The sequence below is a fragment of the Topomyia yanbarensis genome, chromosome 2 (assembly GCF_030247195.1).
Source record: "Topomyia yanbarensis strain Yona2022 chromosome 2, ASM3024719v1, whole genome shotgun sequence".
Lineage (NCBI taxonomy): Eukaryota > Metazoa > Arthropoda > Insecta > Diptera > Culicidae > Topomyia > Topomyia yanbarensis.
The window spans coordinates 178,683,558-178,700,398 of record NC_080671.1 but is presented as its reverse complement, the minus strand read 5'-3'; the positions used below and the strand labels follow the sequence as shown (position 1 = coordinate 178,700,398).

Sequence of the window (16,841 nt, the reverse complement as noted above, 5' to 3'; positions counted from 1 at the left end):
TCATGCTACTGGAAAACAAATGTATTCGCAAAGATCTCCTAGAAATTACTAGTATTCGAAAGGATATAAAAAATTGGTCTCTACACTGGCAGGTGGGTAGATGCCTAATTGTTCCAAAAACTAGTAATTGTCTATTTTTAGTTCATTGTATTCATAATAATAATTTTGGCCAGGATTCGACCCCATTGGACCCCATCCTGCATCGCATCTTGTAGCACCTCGCCTAGCGACCCAAGATGAATTCCTGGTCCAAGTCGTTTCCTAAACGCAAATTTTCTCTGGTCTAGAAATTGATTGTCCTCCAGGAATGTCACAAGCCTACGATTCACCATCTTTTCAAGGATTTTAGCTGTGCATGATAACAGGTTTATCGGAAGGTAATCACTCGCTTCTCTATTCCCTTGATTCCTTTTTGGGATTGGTATCACTAGTGACTTACGCCACTGCTCGAGAAATTGAACGCCTTCCGATAATCTATTAAAGCTGTTTAGCACTTCGTCCAACCCGGCAGATTTGCCTCTAGCTGTACTTATTTTATATTTCGTCGGATGTGGAGGCGAAGACAGTTGGTATTGCCTCGATTACCTTTTTATTGTTTAAGAATTTAGGGGGTAGCATGCTGTCTGATAATATCTGCTGAAAATACTGACCAAGATGGTTGGCTATCTCCACCGGATCAGCTTTCGCTTTCTGGATCGCTGCTCGACGTTCGTTCCTTTTTCTTCGAAATTCAGTCTATCTTGCGCTTCGCTCTGGAAGATCGATTGCAGTTCTTTTGAGAGCTCGAAGTACTTTTCAACGCGCTTTCAGTCCTTTAGCGACTTCACTGTTCCACCATGGCACTGCTTTTGTCGATGGGCAACCACTCGTTTGTGGTATGCTTGCTTTGGCAGCCTGTGCTGCCATTTCTTTTGTTTCGGTTGGCTCGGATAAGCGGTCAGGATCAATGTGATTCTCGATGAAGTCCTCGTTTGCGGCCCAGTCCGCCTGGTCGTAGAGCCATCGTTTTACTTCTTGTAGTTGCAGGTGGTCGTTTTCCATGTTGGATCGCAATTGGCAAGTGATCACTGCCGCTGGTGTCCGGATAGGTTGACCAAAGGTAAGAATTTACTATAGATCTCGAGCTGATCATTAGATCAATGGCTGATTGGGGTTGATTGCGAATAAATGTTGGCCTACCATCGTTGATCACGATGGCATTCATCTCTTCTACAACTTCCATAATCGCATTGCCTCGTTTGCAACATCGGGATGACCCCCATGCGGTGTGATGGGCGTTAAAATCCCCCATTAGAATATATGGTTCGCCAAGCTGATTAATAAGTCTTCTCGGTTTGTTATTGATGTCATCCGTTGCATTTGGTACATATATCGATCCAACTGTGCATTGTCTGGGATATCTAATCTTCTTTGCTACCACCAATAGCTCGGAAACAAGTGAGACGGATTCGGTCGCTATGTCGGCCCGGATGCCAATACCCACCGTTTGGTATATGTGTTTTACCACCAATCCCAGTAGTAGTGATTGATGAACCATTGCGACGGGTCTGCGTGTTTGATTTGCTGAATCGACCGAGCTGTGTTCCTAAATCGCGAGCTTTGAGTTGGAGACGTCATCGGGTTGAACATGGTTCCGTTCGTCTGTCAATGATATTCGGGGTAGAAGCAGTGTACCCACGCTGGCAACCTTATATCACCGGCATATTCCGGATCGGGGAACTCATGGAGACAGACTTTGCGTTTGGCCATTTACTTATTCGGGGAGCCACTGCTTTCCCTGTTCCATCAGTTGCCGTTTGCGCAGCTTCGTCGGTCAGGGTCGATGTTGGGACTTCGTTTGTTGCATGTTTGGAGGTAGGAAATCTGTCCTGATGCCAGGAGCATCTGGCTACTGGACTGGGGCTGTGGCTGGTATGTGGTCGGACAGAGTGAATAATGCGATAGATTGCTCGTTCCTTTGGCCCGCTCTCTGTAGGGCCATAGGGAGATCTCGGCTCGCCCGTAGCATCATGTGTGTTCAAGTTAGACTTATTCGTGTTTTTTGTTGTACCTATGTTCTCCTTGGGCAAGGCAGTTGGTTGAGTGCGGTGGATTTCGGAGCGGGCGTCCCGCTTACGCGATGCCTCGATGGCCATCGGGGCAGCGGAGTGGACCGTGTGAAACGCCGGAGGTATATCGACGAGTTGAGTACTATGTTGTATATTGGCTGTTGAAGGGAGTTGAGAAGGAGAATTGTTTCTCGAATGGGTTGTGTTGCTTGTATTTGACTGGGTGATTCCCAATGGTCCCGCACCAGCAGCCCCCGGGGTGCATAGGGAGATCTCGGAACGTCCCCGATCAGGGACAGTACGGGCATGAGTCTGTTGGTTGCATTATTCGGTAATCCGTTTTTTAAGGTTTCCTTGTGCATGATTGAAGGGTTGTAGGTTTAGATATTTTTGTTAGTTGTAGTGCTGTTGATTGTTTAGTCAGAAATTTCGAGCGGGATTAGTCCACATTCTGCCGCTTCTCGCTTCGTTGTGATTGCCGATTAATTTGGGGTAATTTGACCGGTTATCGTTTGTTGCTGTTGTCTGGTATTTAGTTACCTTCGGTATGTCTTATTGAGCTCTTGGACTTATTTTCCGTTTTTCGCTCTTTGTTCCGTTTTCGTTCTGGTTTTGGGATTTCAATTCTGGATTGACAGGGGGACCCATCTTTTCATATGGCTTGATGTGTCACTAGTTATGTTGGTTTTTGAAGTAGGGGAATATGGGGAGACTTGACCAGGTTTTCAGCTAAACCTGCATCAATCTCTAAAAAACCATGAATCCCTCAAAAGTCATTGAGATATAATGTGCAATATTATTGTGCGTGTTCATCATTTTTTCGCAGAATTTTTAGTTTAATTTTTCAAAAGTTATAAAAGTTTTTTCTGTGATCGTTTTTTTTTTTTTGGTCAAGTCTCCCCACTGTGGGGAGATTTGACCAAGGCTTGGGGAGACTTGACCAAGAGAATTTTTAAAAATCATAACAAAAAATAATGGCATAAAACATACTGTAATTATTTTTTTTCATGTTGTCGAGATCCTTTGGAAACAGTAAAAAATATAGAAGGGTTGCATTTCATAAATTTAGATTTTTTAATGCATTTGTTTTTAAGGATTAACTGTACTGCAAACATTGCATGTTCACAGGTCCCGAAATCAGTCATATTACTACTAACTTTGTTTAGTACTACTAAAATATATAGACTAATGTTTGAGATGGGATTTTTTGTGGCGTGATTAATATTAACAGTAGATACCAAAGCATAATAAATATCAGGAATTTTGCATCTTTCTTCAGCTTATTGCCACTTGGTCAAGTCTCCCCATAAAATCATGGTCAAGTCTCCCCAACATTAGTTATTGCGTTCATTGTCATGCAAATTTCAGTAATAACTATTTCAATGTTCCGATTTATGTAAAATCATTTCACTGCTTCATAACGAATAAGATGATATATGAGTACTTTAATAGGAATTATTAGTCGAGTAGATATGTCCATACAAAGTTTGATAAAAAGTACACCACTTAATGCAAATTTATTAATTACTGAATATTTTCTATAAGGCAAGGATTTTTAATTCCAGTATAGTTTTAAAATTACCTTAAGGGACCGTAACAAGCTTAAAAATATTTTTGAAAAATTTTTAAGAACCGAGTAGAGGATAGCGTCATAGCCAAAAATAGAATTTTGCGCTTGGTCAAGTCCCCCATGTTCCCCTACCAGTGTGCGTCTTCTTTTGATTAGTGTTGGTTGGGTGTTTTGTGGTTATTCGTTTTGTTCTTGAGAGAAAAAGAGAGAGAGAGAGAGAGAGAGAGAGAGAGAGAGAGAGAGAGAGATTGCTTACTGAAATCAACGAAAACACCTCGCAGGGAGTCTAGTTCTCCAAGGACTTCCTTCACCTGTTGTCTTGACTCGGCTACCTGAGCTTTGAGAATGCGAATCTCTCTATCCTTGCTGTCCTCGGTATGTCGGTTGTCGCTCTTCTGCCTTATTTTATTCAGCTCCTCGCACAGCAGTTGAATGATTCTATCCTTCTCGTCCTAGCACGGGATTGAGCCGCTCTTTGAGGTTGTCAGCGTAGCTGGGGGCTATTGATTTCTTTATCACTAGCGCTCTAGCTTACGGGAATTATGTTATTTGAAACTTTTACCTTGATGATTCTTTCCTCTTTCAGGAGTTTCGGGCACTCACGATTGCGAGAAACTTTTATGTAGAGTTTCACTTGTTCAAAAATTATATTGGTTGTAGAACAGAACATTCGAGTCTGTTTGCTTCAGTGATCGGCACAAAACGATCGTGCTAATATAACACACAAATAATAATTATCAGAATGTCCATGTCTGCTTTCTGTCAAAAGTTTGCTGGCAACCGACCACTTTCCCCTATATAGTCTCAGGCAAATACGATCCAGTGAAGGAGAGCACAGCCGATTTACCCTTCCTTCATTTTCGTGATTCGTCTAACAGCTACTACGTTTTGTCCTTTAAGCTCCTTAAGCAACTGATCGGAGCTCATATCAGCAGTGTCAGGATCGTGCACTACACCCTGTACGATATTTAGGGTGGGATGGAGGATTTCCATCTGTTGTCCATTAGCCAATGATTTAATCCCTATTAATGCGTTGTATGCCCTTTTGGAGCTAGTACGCAGTACATACCGCCTACCTCTGGCCTCCTTCATGGCAGTTATCCCCCTGGTTGGGTCTGATTACAAAATCGCACTGATAGATTGCAGGATCAAGAACGGGTTGGAAGGCAGTCGCTGTTCAGCTTCGTCGCCAACTGGTGCTGGTCGCATTAAAAGCGTTTGCCCGTCAATTACATCTCCAGCGTTCAGGTAAGGTGGACTATGGTTTAAAGGTGGATCTCCACCTTCATTGATAAGACCTGGCTCCGGCACCCATCGTTCGATAAAATTTCTACGGTGCAGTCTATCCGCCGAAATCAATTCACCTCTAGATGGAGCGCTACAACTATGACACAATCTTGCTTGCAACAGTGCAATTTTCGCACTATTCGCGTCCGAGTAGCTCAGCCCCAGCGTTATTTGCCGATGTGGTTAGCCCACGCTCTCGTCAGAGGGACGACCTATTGTCCAAATTTATCCACTAGTCACTTTTTGTGTTTCTTAACCCACTTTACTAGCTATTTCTGAACGGCTTTCGGCGAATTTCGCAACGTTACACCTCAGTAACAGAAATAAGTTCAAGTAAACTCGGTTTGTAATATTTGCCTCCGACACTTCACCCGCGAACACGGGATTGGAACACCGCGGTATAGATGAACTGATCGTAACCAGTGCGGACATGACCTTTTTTCTCCCACCTGTTAATCAAGACGACCAAACCGAATCACAAACCGCTGATTAATGGTTCTGATGATTAAAGATTTGGCCTTTTATCTATTACAAAATTTTAGAACTCGAATATTGATATATTTGCTCGTATATAGTTGTCATATCACTTATTATGAAAATGTAATATATGCATTTGAAAGTTCACAATGAATATAAAAAAGGATGTAATCCTAGTATCCTAGTATTCATGATTGAGAAAGGCACAATTGCACCGCTAGGTGGATTAAAATAGGTTTTTATTGCATAATTACTGCAATTTAGAGCATCTAAGGAATGCAGTGGGCACTCTTTTAAAAGAGATTTGTTTCTCGTTACATAGCACATAACTTTATTTTTTAGTTTAAATTAGTTATGAAATTTGCATTTCGACTTCGTCTCATCAGAATCCGACACTAACTTAACGGACTTAATTTATTTTTTAGTTTGTTTTGTATTCCAGGTGTTTAATATGTATATGTCAATACTAGCAGGGGCTCCAAACAAGAGCATTTAGGAACAGGAATGTGTAAAAGGAAATACCGAAAAATAAAAAAAATGGATTACATAACTTTTATAAACACATTAACTTATTTTGATGATAGGATTTGGGACAAAAACGAGGATTGCTTGTTTTGAAAATTGGGAAACCTTGTGAACTGTATAAGAATTTTAAAAAATGGGAGCACTTCATTACGAAAAATTAAGGTGTTAATCCATTTAGATACGTAATCAAGTTTCATGAAGCTTTACCAAAGTTGCCTTATAAAAATTTCATCGAAAGTCAGCAAATACCACCTAGGGACTCTAACATTTCACGCATTTTAAGTTGACGGTTTTTAGCACTTGTGGGTACCCCAGAACGTTCCTAATCTAATACGTCTGTGCGGTCATGTTTGCCAGCCAATATTTTACTGTAGCTTATGACATTAATTTCGTCTTTAATTGCAACGAGGCTTAGAACATTTAAATAAATTTATTAACTACACGGTACTGAAAATCTTATATAGTTGACGAGATGCACGTCAACTTGAAGTGACAAATGTAAACCCAACGATAGTTCAGTTTGCATTTAAAGATGCCATCTATCCAACAATAGTGAAAACATGGGTCACTCTATTATATCACATGGCCGTGACTTTCCAAAGTACCCTTGCATTAATCATCGATTCAAATCCTTAAGCATAACAACTGTAATATCACTCGTACCCTTTGGAAAACCAAAGCTTTGCCAGTAAAGCACAACTTCGCGCAGATGATCTTGAGAAATCAAAACACAACAATTTGCCAAGTATTTTGCTTCCCGTCTTTAATTCAATTATTCGCATTCTTTGTTTTTACGACCGACATCATGAACTTGACTTTCAAGCACCGTGACGGTGAAAAGCAAATACATATACATAGTCGGTTAACCCTTCACCGCAAACAGTGCAATGCGGCCCATCCAACTGCGGTATGTATAATAGATCCGCGCCAACCGCGTCACCGTTTCGTCACCTTTCCCGTCGCTTTGATGGATGGATCGGGTTTGTGGGTTCGGTTAGTAGAAATAAAAAAACGTTTCCGCTGCGCTCGGCTTGATCGCACGCTTCTTGGCCATGATCTTGTCCGTCCCTCATCTTCTTCTACATAATCAACTACGTGGTTCCTCCTCGGCAGGTATGCACTGTTGTTCCATTTGCTCATATCGTCGATAAAAGCCATATTTCACGCTACTATATAATAACCGCTCGACCTTTCATTTTTTTCAGGGTCGCGAACTCTCCACTACAGAGCTGGTACCGGTCATTGCGAGCCTGTCCACGGCACACGCGGAAGCAGTCAAACAGCGAGTGAAAGCCCTAAATCGAACCGTTCGCGGGAGGACTCGAAATCGCGGTAGCAAAAAGCCGGACATCCGCGACGTTTTCCGTGATCTGGATTCGTCCAGTACGGGGACAAGGTCACGAAGTGCCACACCCGATTCGCTGGACTCCTTGCCCGGCGACGAAAGCTGGAACAGTAACGGTACGAATGGAGCGCACCATCACCACCACCATCATCACATTCCACGTTTCGTATCCGTGTTCGATGGTGGAAACGGTGCTGTGGTCCGACCAACACCGATTCGCGGCAAACAGAACCTGCGACGGACGCCGAGCGCACCGTTACGCGGTTCGGCGGAACTCTTTCGTGGGACACATGTTCGCTGCGACATTCCCTTTCATAATGGTATGGTAGCTTATTAAGAATATTCTCTTTAAGGTTGTAGTAAACCGTATTTTTTCTACAGAGGGAATAGAATTGCTCAACTTCCAGAGATTGGGTACCATACATATACCAAGAATTCGATCGGGTTCCGATCCTTCGTGCACTATTGGGTAAGTATTAACTAGAGATTAAATTATCCTAAACCAGACAACAAGAAAACGTTTACCCCGTTTTCGGTTCCCACAAATTAATACTTCTAGGAGGTGAACGATACAAAGCACAGGGTACAGATATATAAACTTTTCCAAAAAAAAACCTGTGGAAACGTTTAAATGAATATAAGTTGAAGATCAGACAGGATCGCATGCGTAAATCTTATTTCTAGGATTTTTTGAATGAGCGAAAAAGATAATGGGAAGAGATATTAGCCGATTGACCTCAATTTTGGTTTATGCTCTTCAGAATGGAACTAACTTCTAAATAAACTAAAGCTATTAGCTAAAACCTATTTGCAATATTTTTTAGTAAATTGAAGAGTATATTAAATCCTTAAAACACTGTATAACAAAACCTGAATGAAGTTTACGTTTGAAAGATTTCATTCGATTTTTTCAAGGCAGCAGGACTCAAAACTGCACAAAGTTAGGATGTTCCTTTTTTAAGAAAACAAGAAAAATAGCTTCTTTTTGTCTCCTAACTATTTTGTATGTTCAATCGTAGATGTATTGACAATGATTTGCCTAGAAAAGACGGATATATGCACTACTGTTATAAGCATATTTCTTCCATGTTCTATGGGATTCCCTATTGTTACCTGCGCTATTTCGAGCAACACGCTTCCTGATAAAAATTAAAAGAATAACACCCATAGACTGCGACCCTGTCACACGACATCGTATGACAGGTGTTATAGATGACGGAGACAAATTGTTATCAAAGCGATTATAAAACGTGCACAGCTTGATCATATGAATATCCAAAAATTACCACATTGTTCAAGGTTATTAATTGAATAAAATTATCACTTGAGTTATTTGAATTTTTGTCACAGTTGAGCTTCAAAGGTATCTAAAATTATTTACCATTAACTGAATTATAACCTAATTAAACTACGGTTACGTTAGATAGCAAGACCGCAGACCTGCTCCGAATACGTATATTGGAAGATAGTGTAAATATAGGCGAAAGAAAATCGGGAAGAGTAAAGTGACCGAAGATTGCTAAACGTGAGTCTAAACATGTGCGAACAACACTGAACTCACAGATGTCCTATTTCAGGAGATTTTTATTTCTTTAGTAAAGTTTTACGAATAAGGAAAATTCTCGGTCCACTGTTTGTTTGGCCCAACAATTTAAAAATCTCGTTCATCAGTATGCCTAGCACAAGCTCGAAAAATGCAAATTTGGAGCAACTCGGAAAAAATCCGCCAGGAGATTGCGAGCTGTGCAGAGAACTGAATCGCAGCGACATGGTTCAATGAGATATTTGTGATAAAAGGTTTCACTCTATGTGTGTGGAGGTGACCGGCGGAGTTTACATTCAAGGAACAGCGGCCATCTCGCGGAATCGAAGTCATTCTTATACAGTAACCATACCCCAGGGTAACATGAGCGTCACCAACGATGATCCCTTTATTCTCGGTCAACGATCTACATCTAATGATCGACAAGATCAAGGAAGGTTAGAATTGCAGACCGCTCTATCTGAGACAGATGGTTTTGTTTTAAACCGAAATCAACACGCCACAAGACAAGCAGTTCATAGAGATCTACCAGAGTTTAGCGGGGACCCCGAGGAATGGCCGCTATTGTTCTCAAATTTTAACTCATCTACTCAAATGTGCGGATTTTCTAACGAAGAAAACATTTTGCGCTTGAGAAAGAGTCTTAGAGGTAAGGCGCTAAACCGGTACGTTGTCGGCTTCTACATCCATAAAATGTTACAGGTCTAATGTCGACGCTAAAAATGTTATTTGGGAAATCTGAAGCTATAATCCACGCAATTACAAACAAAATCCGAGTATTGCCACCTCCAGATATCGAACGACTTGATGCCATCGTTAATTTTGCGCTAGCAGTGGAGAATCTGTGCGCCACGATTGAAGCATGTAAAGTAGAAGATTTCTTGTACAATGCCTCCCTCCGGTACGAGCTTATTGAGAAGCTGCCATCCAGTCTGAAACTAGACTGGCCAAACTTTGCGAGAAGCTTCCGTTGTCCTAACCGATCAGTGCGTGGTTGTACACGACGGCGGAAGACGCTAGTTCTGTGCTGGTCACCCCTGCTAGTCATCAAAGATCTCGTGGCATCAAGAAAGATCACCGGTATGTACACCTTCACGGCGATAGCCAGTCGTCGTCGCAGGCATCTTCCGAAAAGTTGAAACACCAGTAAGTGGAGCTAGTCACCTACAACAATGCCGGGTGTGCAAAGAGAGTTTCACATCCATCGTGAAGTGCAAGGTCTTCGGCGAGCTGAGCCATGGCTAGAAGTGGGCGGTAGTGAAAGAGCAACATTTGTGCAAAAAGTGCCTTCGCCGTCACAATGGTAGCTGCCGACTACAGAGAGAGTGCGGGTATGATGGCTGCAAGTATAAGCATCACCCCCTTCTGCACAATCCTAGTCAAGCGACGGGTCAAACACATCCTTCACCAAACGATACACTTTCGCAAACCTACTACTTACATCAGGTACATACTAATAATGTCCTGTTTCGGATTGATCCAGTTACCCTGTATGGGTCGAGCACGGAAATCGAGACATACACCTTTCTTAACGATGGCTTTGAGTTAACGCTAATCGAAGAGCGCCTGGCCAATCACTTAGGGCTTGAAGGACCTCTGCAACCGCTTTGTCTCAAGTTGACGGGAAAAACGCGACGGTTTAAGGAAAATCTCGTAAAGTTGACCTAAGCATTTCGGCAGCTGCAAAGTCAAGCACTAAGCACCGACTCGCCGGAGTACGCACCGTAAAGGAACTGAAGCTACCTCATCAAACGATGATTATTGAGGAACTAAAGCAGAAGTACGAGCATCTTAAAGGGTTGCCAATAAAAACGTACCGTCATGCAATACCTCGAAGCCGAGAGGATATACATAAGTAGCAGTCAAAACACGACTCGGATGCACAGTATACGGAAATTTCAGCGAAAATCACATTTCCAACCCCTTGGTGAATCATTATTCTTTCCGCGCGAGTAAGTGCGCTTGTGAAACCGACGATGAACTTCACAAGGCCATGAAAAACTATTTCTCACTGGATAGCATGGGTGTGCGAGAGTCTACCAAGATTTTACTATCTGGCGAAAACCAACGAGGCCTGGACTTACTGAATGACCTGTCGTGTGATAATGAAGGTCGTTTCGAGACAGGACTCCTGTGGAGATATGAGAACGTTAGACTACCGGATAGCAAACCACTTATGGTTAAAGATCATAACGAACGTGGAAACGGTAAAGATTCCTAGATGTTTCCGAGTAACGACACTCATGTCCACGAACACCAAGATAGAAATGCATACATTTGTTGATGCAAGCGAAAGCAGTAGTGTATCTGCGTTTTGAGCACGATGGAATTGTAGAGTGCACGCTTGCCGGCGCTAAGACACGCGTTGCTCCATTAAAGTTTTTGTCGATCCCAAAATCGGAATTGCAAGCCGGTGTTCTTGGTGCTCGCCTGGCAAATAGCATTGCAAAATCCCTTACAATCAAAATATCGAAAATATTCTTTTGGAAAGACTCCAGAGAATTGTTGTGCTGGTTGCACTCCGACCATCGAAGGTATAGTCAATTCGTTCCATTTCGTGTTAGCGAAATACTGGAGACCACAGATATAAGTGAGTGCCGGTGGGTGCCAACAAAACAGAATGTAGCAGACGACGGCACGAAACGGCAACGAGTTCCTGATGCAACAGAGAATAGTAGATGGTCCCGATTTTTTTGTACAAATCAGCGAATGAGTGGCCCGCGATGCTTTGTAAATTGGGAAGCACTAAAAAACGCAACCGTACGCATAATCGACGTTGAAAAGTTTGCCAGTTGGATACAACTACGTAGAGTGACTGCCTTCGTACTACGAGCGATCGATAGATTCAAAGCCTTCTCGCCTAGGACAACTATAAACAGAAAGTGTCACCAAAATGGCAAAACGAATCCCCTGCAGAAGAAAGAGTTGTTACAAGCCGAAAATCTTCTCTTTCGACAAGCGCAACAGGAATCATATCCAGAGGAATTTTAGAAATGACTGTCGGTAGCTCACATTTAAAGCTTCCTTCGAGGAGTCAGCTACTTCGTGAATCTCCCCACCTAGACTCCAACAAAGTTATCCTCAACAGGGGTCGAAATAGCTCCTGCCCGCACACCGATTTGAAATCACAACCCGATAATCCTCTGTCCAACACATTACATCACGCATCTTATTGCCCAGTACTACCATCGGAATCTTCTCCATCGCAACCACGAGACGGCTATTAATTAGCTCCGACTTCGTTTTCACATACCAAAATTACGAATAGTCTACAAGAAACTTCGTAGCAACTCCCAGCGCTGTATGCTGGACCAAGCCACCCCGAGTCATCCAACAATTGGAAATCTTCCTGCAGCTAAACTAGCAGCATGCACTAGACTCTTCGCGTATGTTAGGATAGACTACTTCGGTCCTATGGCCGTATCACTTGGGCGTCACACGGAGAAAAGATGGAGACTCCTAATAACCTGCCTAACAGTCCGTGCGGTTCACATCGAACTCGCCCACTCGCTGAGCACTGATTCCTGCATCATGGCATTAAGATGCTTTATGGCTAGACGCGGTGTTCCCGTAGAAATTCACAGCGATAGGGACACAAATTTTCAAGGTGCCTCCAAAGAACTTGCCAGCGAATTGCAGAGGATGGACCAAAACAAACTGATTGCTGAAATAGTATCTCCACATACCGCGTGAAAATTCATTCCTCCGGCCTCACCGCATATGGGTGGCGCGTGGGAGAGGATGATCCAAACAGTGAAAAAGAATTTACAACAAATGAAACTACATAAACTACCAAACGAGGTGATTTTAAGGAACGCGTTAGTGGAAATAGAAAACAATTAACTCCATGCCATTGACGCACATTCCTCTCGATGATGAAAACGCAGCAGTTCTCACACCAAACCACTTTCTAGAGGGCTCGTCCGATTGCCTAAAACCCCTTGCTCTCTTCGACGGTAGTACAATTTTATTGAAACAAAGCTGGAAAATGTCTCAAACGTTAGCCAACATATTCTGACGCCGTTGGCTCTCCGATTTTCTACCCACTTTGACTCGGAGGACGAAGTGGTTTGAGTATGTTAAACCGATTCAGTTGGGGACTTGGTAATTATCGTGGACCCAAACTCTCCGAGGAACAGCTGGTCGAAAGGAAAGGTGATTGCTGTAAGTCACTTTAAAGATGGGCAGGTTAGGTGGGCCAGTAACAGCAACCGGAATATACGAACGACCAGCAGTGAAGCTAGCTGTGCTCGACATTGGCGTTGAAGCTAGTACAGGCAGATCCAGACCGTACTCCGGGGGGAGTGTTACCTGGGCTATTTCGAGCAACACGCACCCTGATAAAAATTAAAAGGATAACACTCAAAGACTGCAACCCTGTCACACGACATCGTATGACAGGCAGGGTGGCCAGACCTACCGATTTATCGGTAGTCCTACCGATTTTGGTCTTCCCTACCGATTCACAGACGACCAAGGCAAAACTACCGATATTTTGTTATTCCTACCGAAAACTACCGATTTTTATTGATTTTGAACACATCCTACCCAACATTCATTTTTTTGTTGGATTTGGTCTGAGATCTGTGTTGTCAGTATTTTACAATTCTATGTCAATACTATGTTTTTGGGACAACAACCCGGCCTACCGATAACTACTGATAAACTTTTAGTGACCCTACCGATATTAAGGAATTCTATCTGGCCACCCTGATGACAAGTGTGATATGTAGATGACGGAGGCAAATTGTCTTCAAAGCGAAAACATGCACAGCTGAATTAAATTATTACTTGAGTAATTTGAATTATTGTCACAATTGAGCTTAAAAGGTATCTAAAATTATAAAAAATTCTCGATCTCCTGTTTGTAGGAGCGCCAACACCCTACTATGTACATGGGACAATTGTGCGTAGAACGGCAGTGCATCGAAACCAAATCATTCATGATCACACATACTCGCATTTCTCAATTTACTGTGTCTATACTTTTTCAATATTTTTTCAAATATCGTATAATAAGTTATTCAAATTCGGCCAAAACCACCACTATATATCCGAACACAATATACGCTCCAAATTAAACCATGTTAAAATCACGCGCTATCTCCAAATTCCCCCCAAAAATGTTTCCAAAACCAATGTTCTACGATACTACGACTTCCGCAAATTTAGTTGCAATATTGAATTTCCTTTCATTTCCACAGAACTCGCGGCGGTCAGCACATTTCCGGTACTAGGAGCCATACGAATCTGTTCAACGGTAACCAGAGTAACGATGACTCCGGCAACTCGTCATCTGAGCAGAGCCCTCCGAGTTCTCCACCTCGCAGCAGCTTGCTATGTTCGGTGGAAAATTCGCCCCTACGATCGTCTTACGAGCCGATCAGCTTCGAAAGTATGATCAAGCAAACATCAACACCGCACGAATCGACTCACAAGCTGTGGCAGTTGCAGAATCTCCGAGAGTCGTTCTGCGACATCGATCAGGTGTCCGAGTGTGACTTGAAACGATTGCAGCCGCTGCTGTGGCTGGAGCTTGCCTCCCTATTCGACAAGAACCATGTTACATTGGACAAGCGGAAACCATTCAAACGAAAACGAAAAGAGGAAGGCAATGTCTTTGGAGTGTCACTGAACGCCCTGGTGAGACGGGACCAACAGATAACCGGTGAGGACACCACGCTCGTGCCTCTGATATTGCAAGCGATCTTATCCCAGCTAAGGTTACGCGGTGCTAGAGAGGAAGGTATCCTACGAGTGCCGGGTCACAAGCAAAAGGTTTGTCCTTTCAATGTTGATAAAACATTCTCAATATTTTTTGTATTCATTTCTCAGACCGAGACACTTTACAACGAGATCGAACACAGCTTTTACTATAAACCGGAGAAAGTTGAACCACTATTCAAAAAGGCGGGAGTACACGACCTAAGCGCGCTGTTGAAGCGATGGCTGCGAGAATTGCCTCAACCGCTCCTGGCCAATGATCTTGTGCATTTATTTTATCAAACGAATGGTAAACATTAAAAATTGTCTAAGTCAAAGTGCAAAAATAAATTAACTTTTCTTTTCTAGTTCTACCTCCACATGACCAGTACAAAGCATTAGCTGTACTTTGTCAGCTGTTACCACATGAGAACCGCAACACGCTACGGGAACTACTATCATTTTTCCGTTTAGTCGTGGATCTGCAGGACTCGAACAAAATGTCACAGCAAAATGTTGCGACCATCATTGCACCCTCGTTCTTCCCGCCTAGGTAAACTATCATCCGCTCATTCTTATGCCATTTGATCGTAACCAGTTATCATCTTCAACAGATTTGTGCATCCTCCCGATAAAAACGATATTGGATCCCAAGTTCGTATGGCGGCACAATGTTGTCATCTAACTAATGTGCTTATCACGCTTGCGAACGCCTTGTGGTTGGTACCTTCCCGTTTGATCGATCAAAGCAAGATGATCAATAAAAATGGACAGGTTAGTTCGAAGCCTTACTTGTTGTTATAGTCTCAACATGCACATTTTTTATTTTTCAGCCCAAACGGCAATTGACGCGTAAAACCAAAAATCCTCCAGCCAACAACAGCGACTTTGTCATCGATACCAACCACATCCATAGATTAGTTATTTAAGCAGAGCAGAAACACCAACCAATAAATTTTAAGACCGAAAAGAACATTTCCGTTATACTTCACTACCACCCATATTTTAGACTGTTGTACCACACTAAGACCTTGCTGTATGCATCGAATTTATAAACATAATGAATTAATTGATACAACCTAAATGTAGCGTTTAATTTGCCTTGGAAGATGATTTTTTTATTCTAAAAACTGCTTTTAATGGCAGTTTATTGTTAAGTCAATTGTTTGTTCTACTGTGTGTGTTTTGTCTATCTCTTGGTTTACCGATTACCGGTGCTTTAATTTTTATAAATCGTTGAATTATCGAATAGAAGAATTGTGCGTGCTAGGTGTATCGTTTACCCTTACAGTCGATTCCAGCGGGAGAGAAATCAAACTAAAAATAGAATTATTACCAGCTAAAGTAGTATCAAGTGTTATTCTAGATTTTGTATATTTTAGGCGCTATATCGGCAGGTTATACAGTCAGAACGTACGACGCCACTTGCATGGCATGTGGCAACCAACGGGAAATGTATTCCCACAATAGCAAATACAAAACCATACGTAAGTATAGCCCATGGAAGATGATAGTCATTTAACTGTATATTTATTACGGTGGTATAGTCAATGATTGTATATACCGAAATAAAAACTAGTTACTTTGTACTTTGTAGTATAAGCGTGGAACTAAATTGATAATAAAATTAAACTTTAAAACGTGGTGGTGTTTAATTAAATCCTTCGATAATTATCTGGACGCTTGAAAACCGTCTATCTAAATAGAGAAGCTGGTGTCTGCAATCAGGTTGATGGCAATAATATCTTTTCCCAATATACCCAACATAGAGACCGCGTGGTATCCGGCGACAAAAATCAAGAATTAATCCACTGGGTAACTGCTCCCATGTCGTAAGAAGCGAAAATAAACAGGGCTCTTATTTTCATTTTCTGCATCTTTTAGGGCCGATTTCTTCACCCTCGCTTAACTTTTAAACCAGGTTCACCAGTATGTTTAAACCTTGCTTAAGCATTAAGCCTGAGTGAAGAAATCGGCCCATAGAGATTTAAATTTATTGTACTGAATTAGTACACTTATTTATTATCATTCTTGTTACCTAATCGTATTTGCTTGCTTCTTTTTCTCGTAGTAATAGTAATAACAAACGAGGAGCGCGTGAGATTGCCAGGATGCCCGTCATATAACGTAAGGCTTTCGGTACACAGCCGTAATACTCATAATTGTCCCATGTTCTATGGGATTCACTATATACCTGGGATAATTATGCGTAAAACGGCAATACAGTTGATGCTTATTTTAGGCCACTCAAAATCAGCGATGGTGATTGATGAAAATATTCTTGATTCAAAATGATGCATATCAAATATCGAATGTTGTATACTGAACCAATCGTCCTTGCTT

The 16,841-nt window shown here is 42.1% G+C and overlaps 1 protein-coding gene across 1 annotated transcript in view; it reads left to right on the top strand.

Annotated features, from left to right (window-relative positions):
• LOC131682254 (rho GTPase-activating protein conundrum) overlaps positions 1-16,138 on the top strand; it is a 324,666-nt gene extending 308,528 nt beyond the window's left edge. The window contains exons 7-13 of the mRNA XM_058963609.1: positions 7,113-7,572; positions 7,634-7,721; positions 14,000-14,573; positions 14,631-14,808; positions 14,868-15,051; positions 15,113-15,272; positions 15,332-16,138. Coding sequence (XP_058819592.1) covers positions 7,113-7,572; positions 7,634-7,721; positions 14,000-14,573; positions 14,631-14,808; positions 14,868-15,051; positions 15,113-15,272; positions 15,332-15,427 — 1,740 coding nt within the window. The 3' untranslated portion in view covers positions 15,428-16,138. The remainder of the gene's footprint in view (positions 1-7,112; positions 7,573-7,633; positions 7,722-13,999; positions 14,574-14,630; positions 14,809-14,867; positions 15,052-15,112; positions 15,273-15,331) is intronic.
• The last annotated feature ends 703 nt before the right edge of the window (positions 16,139-16,841 follow it).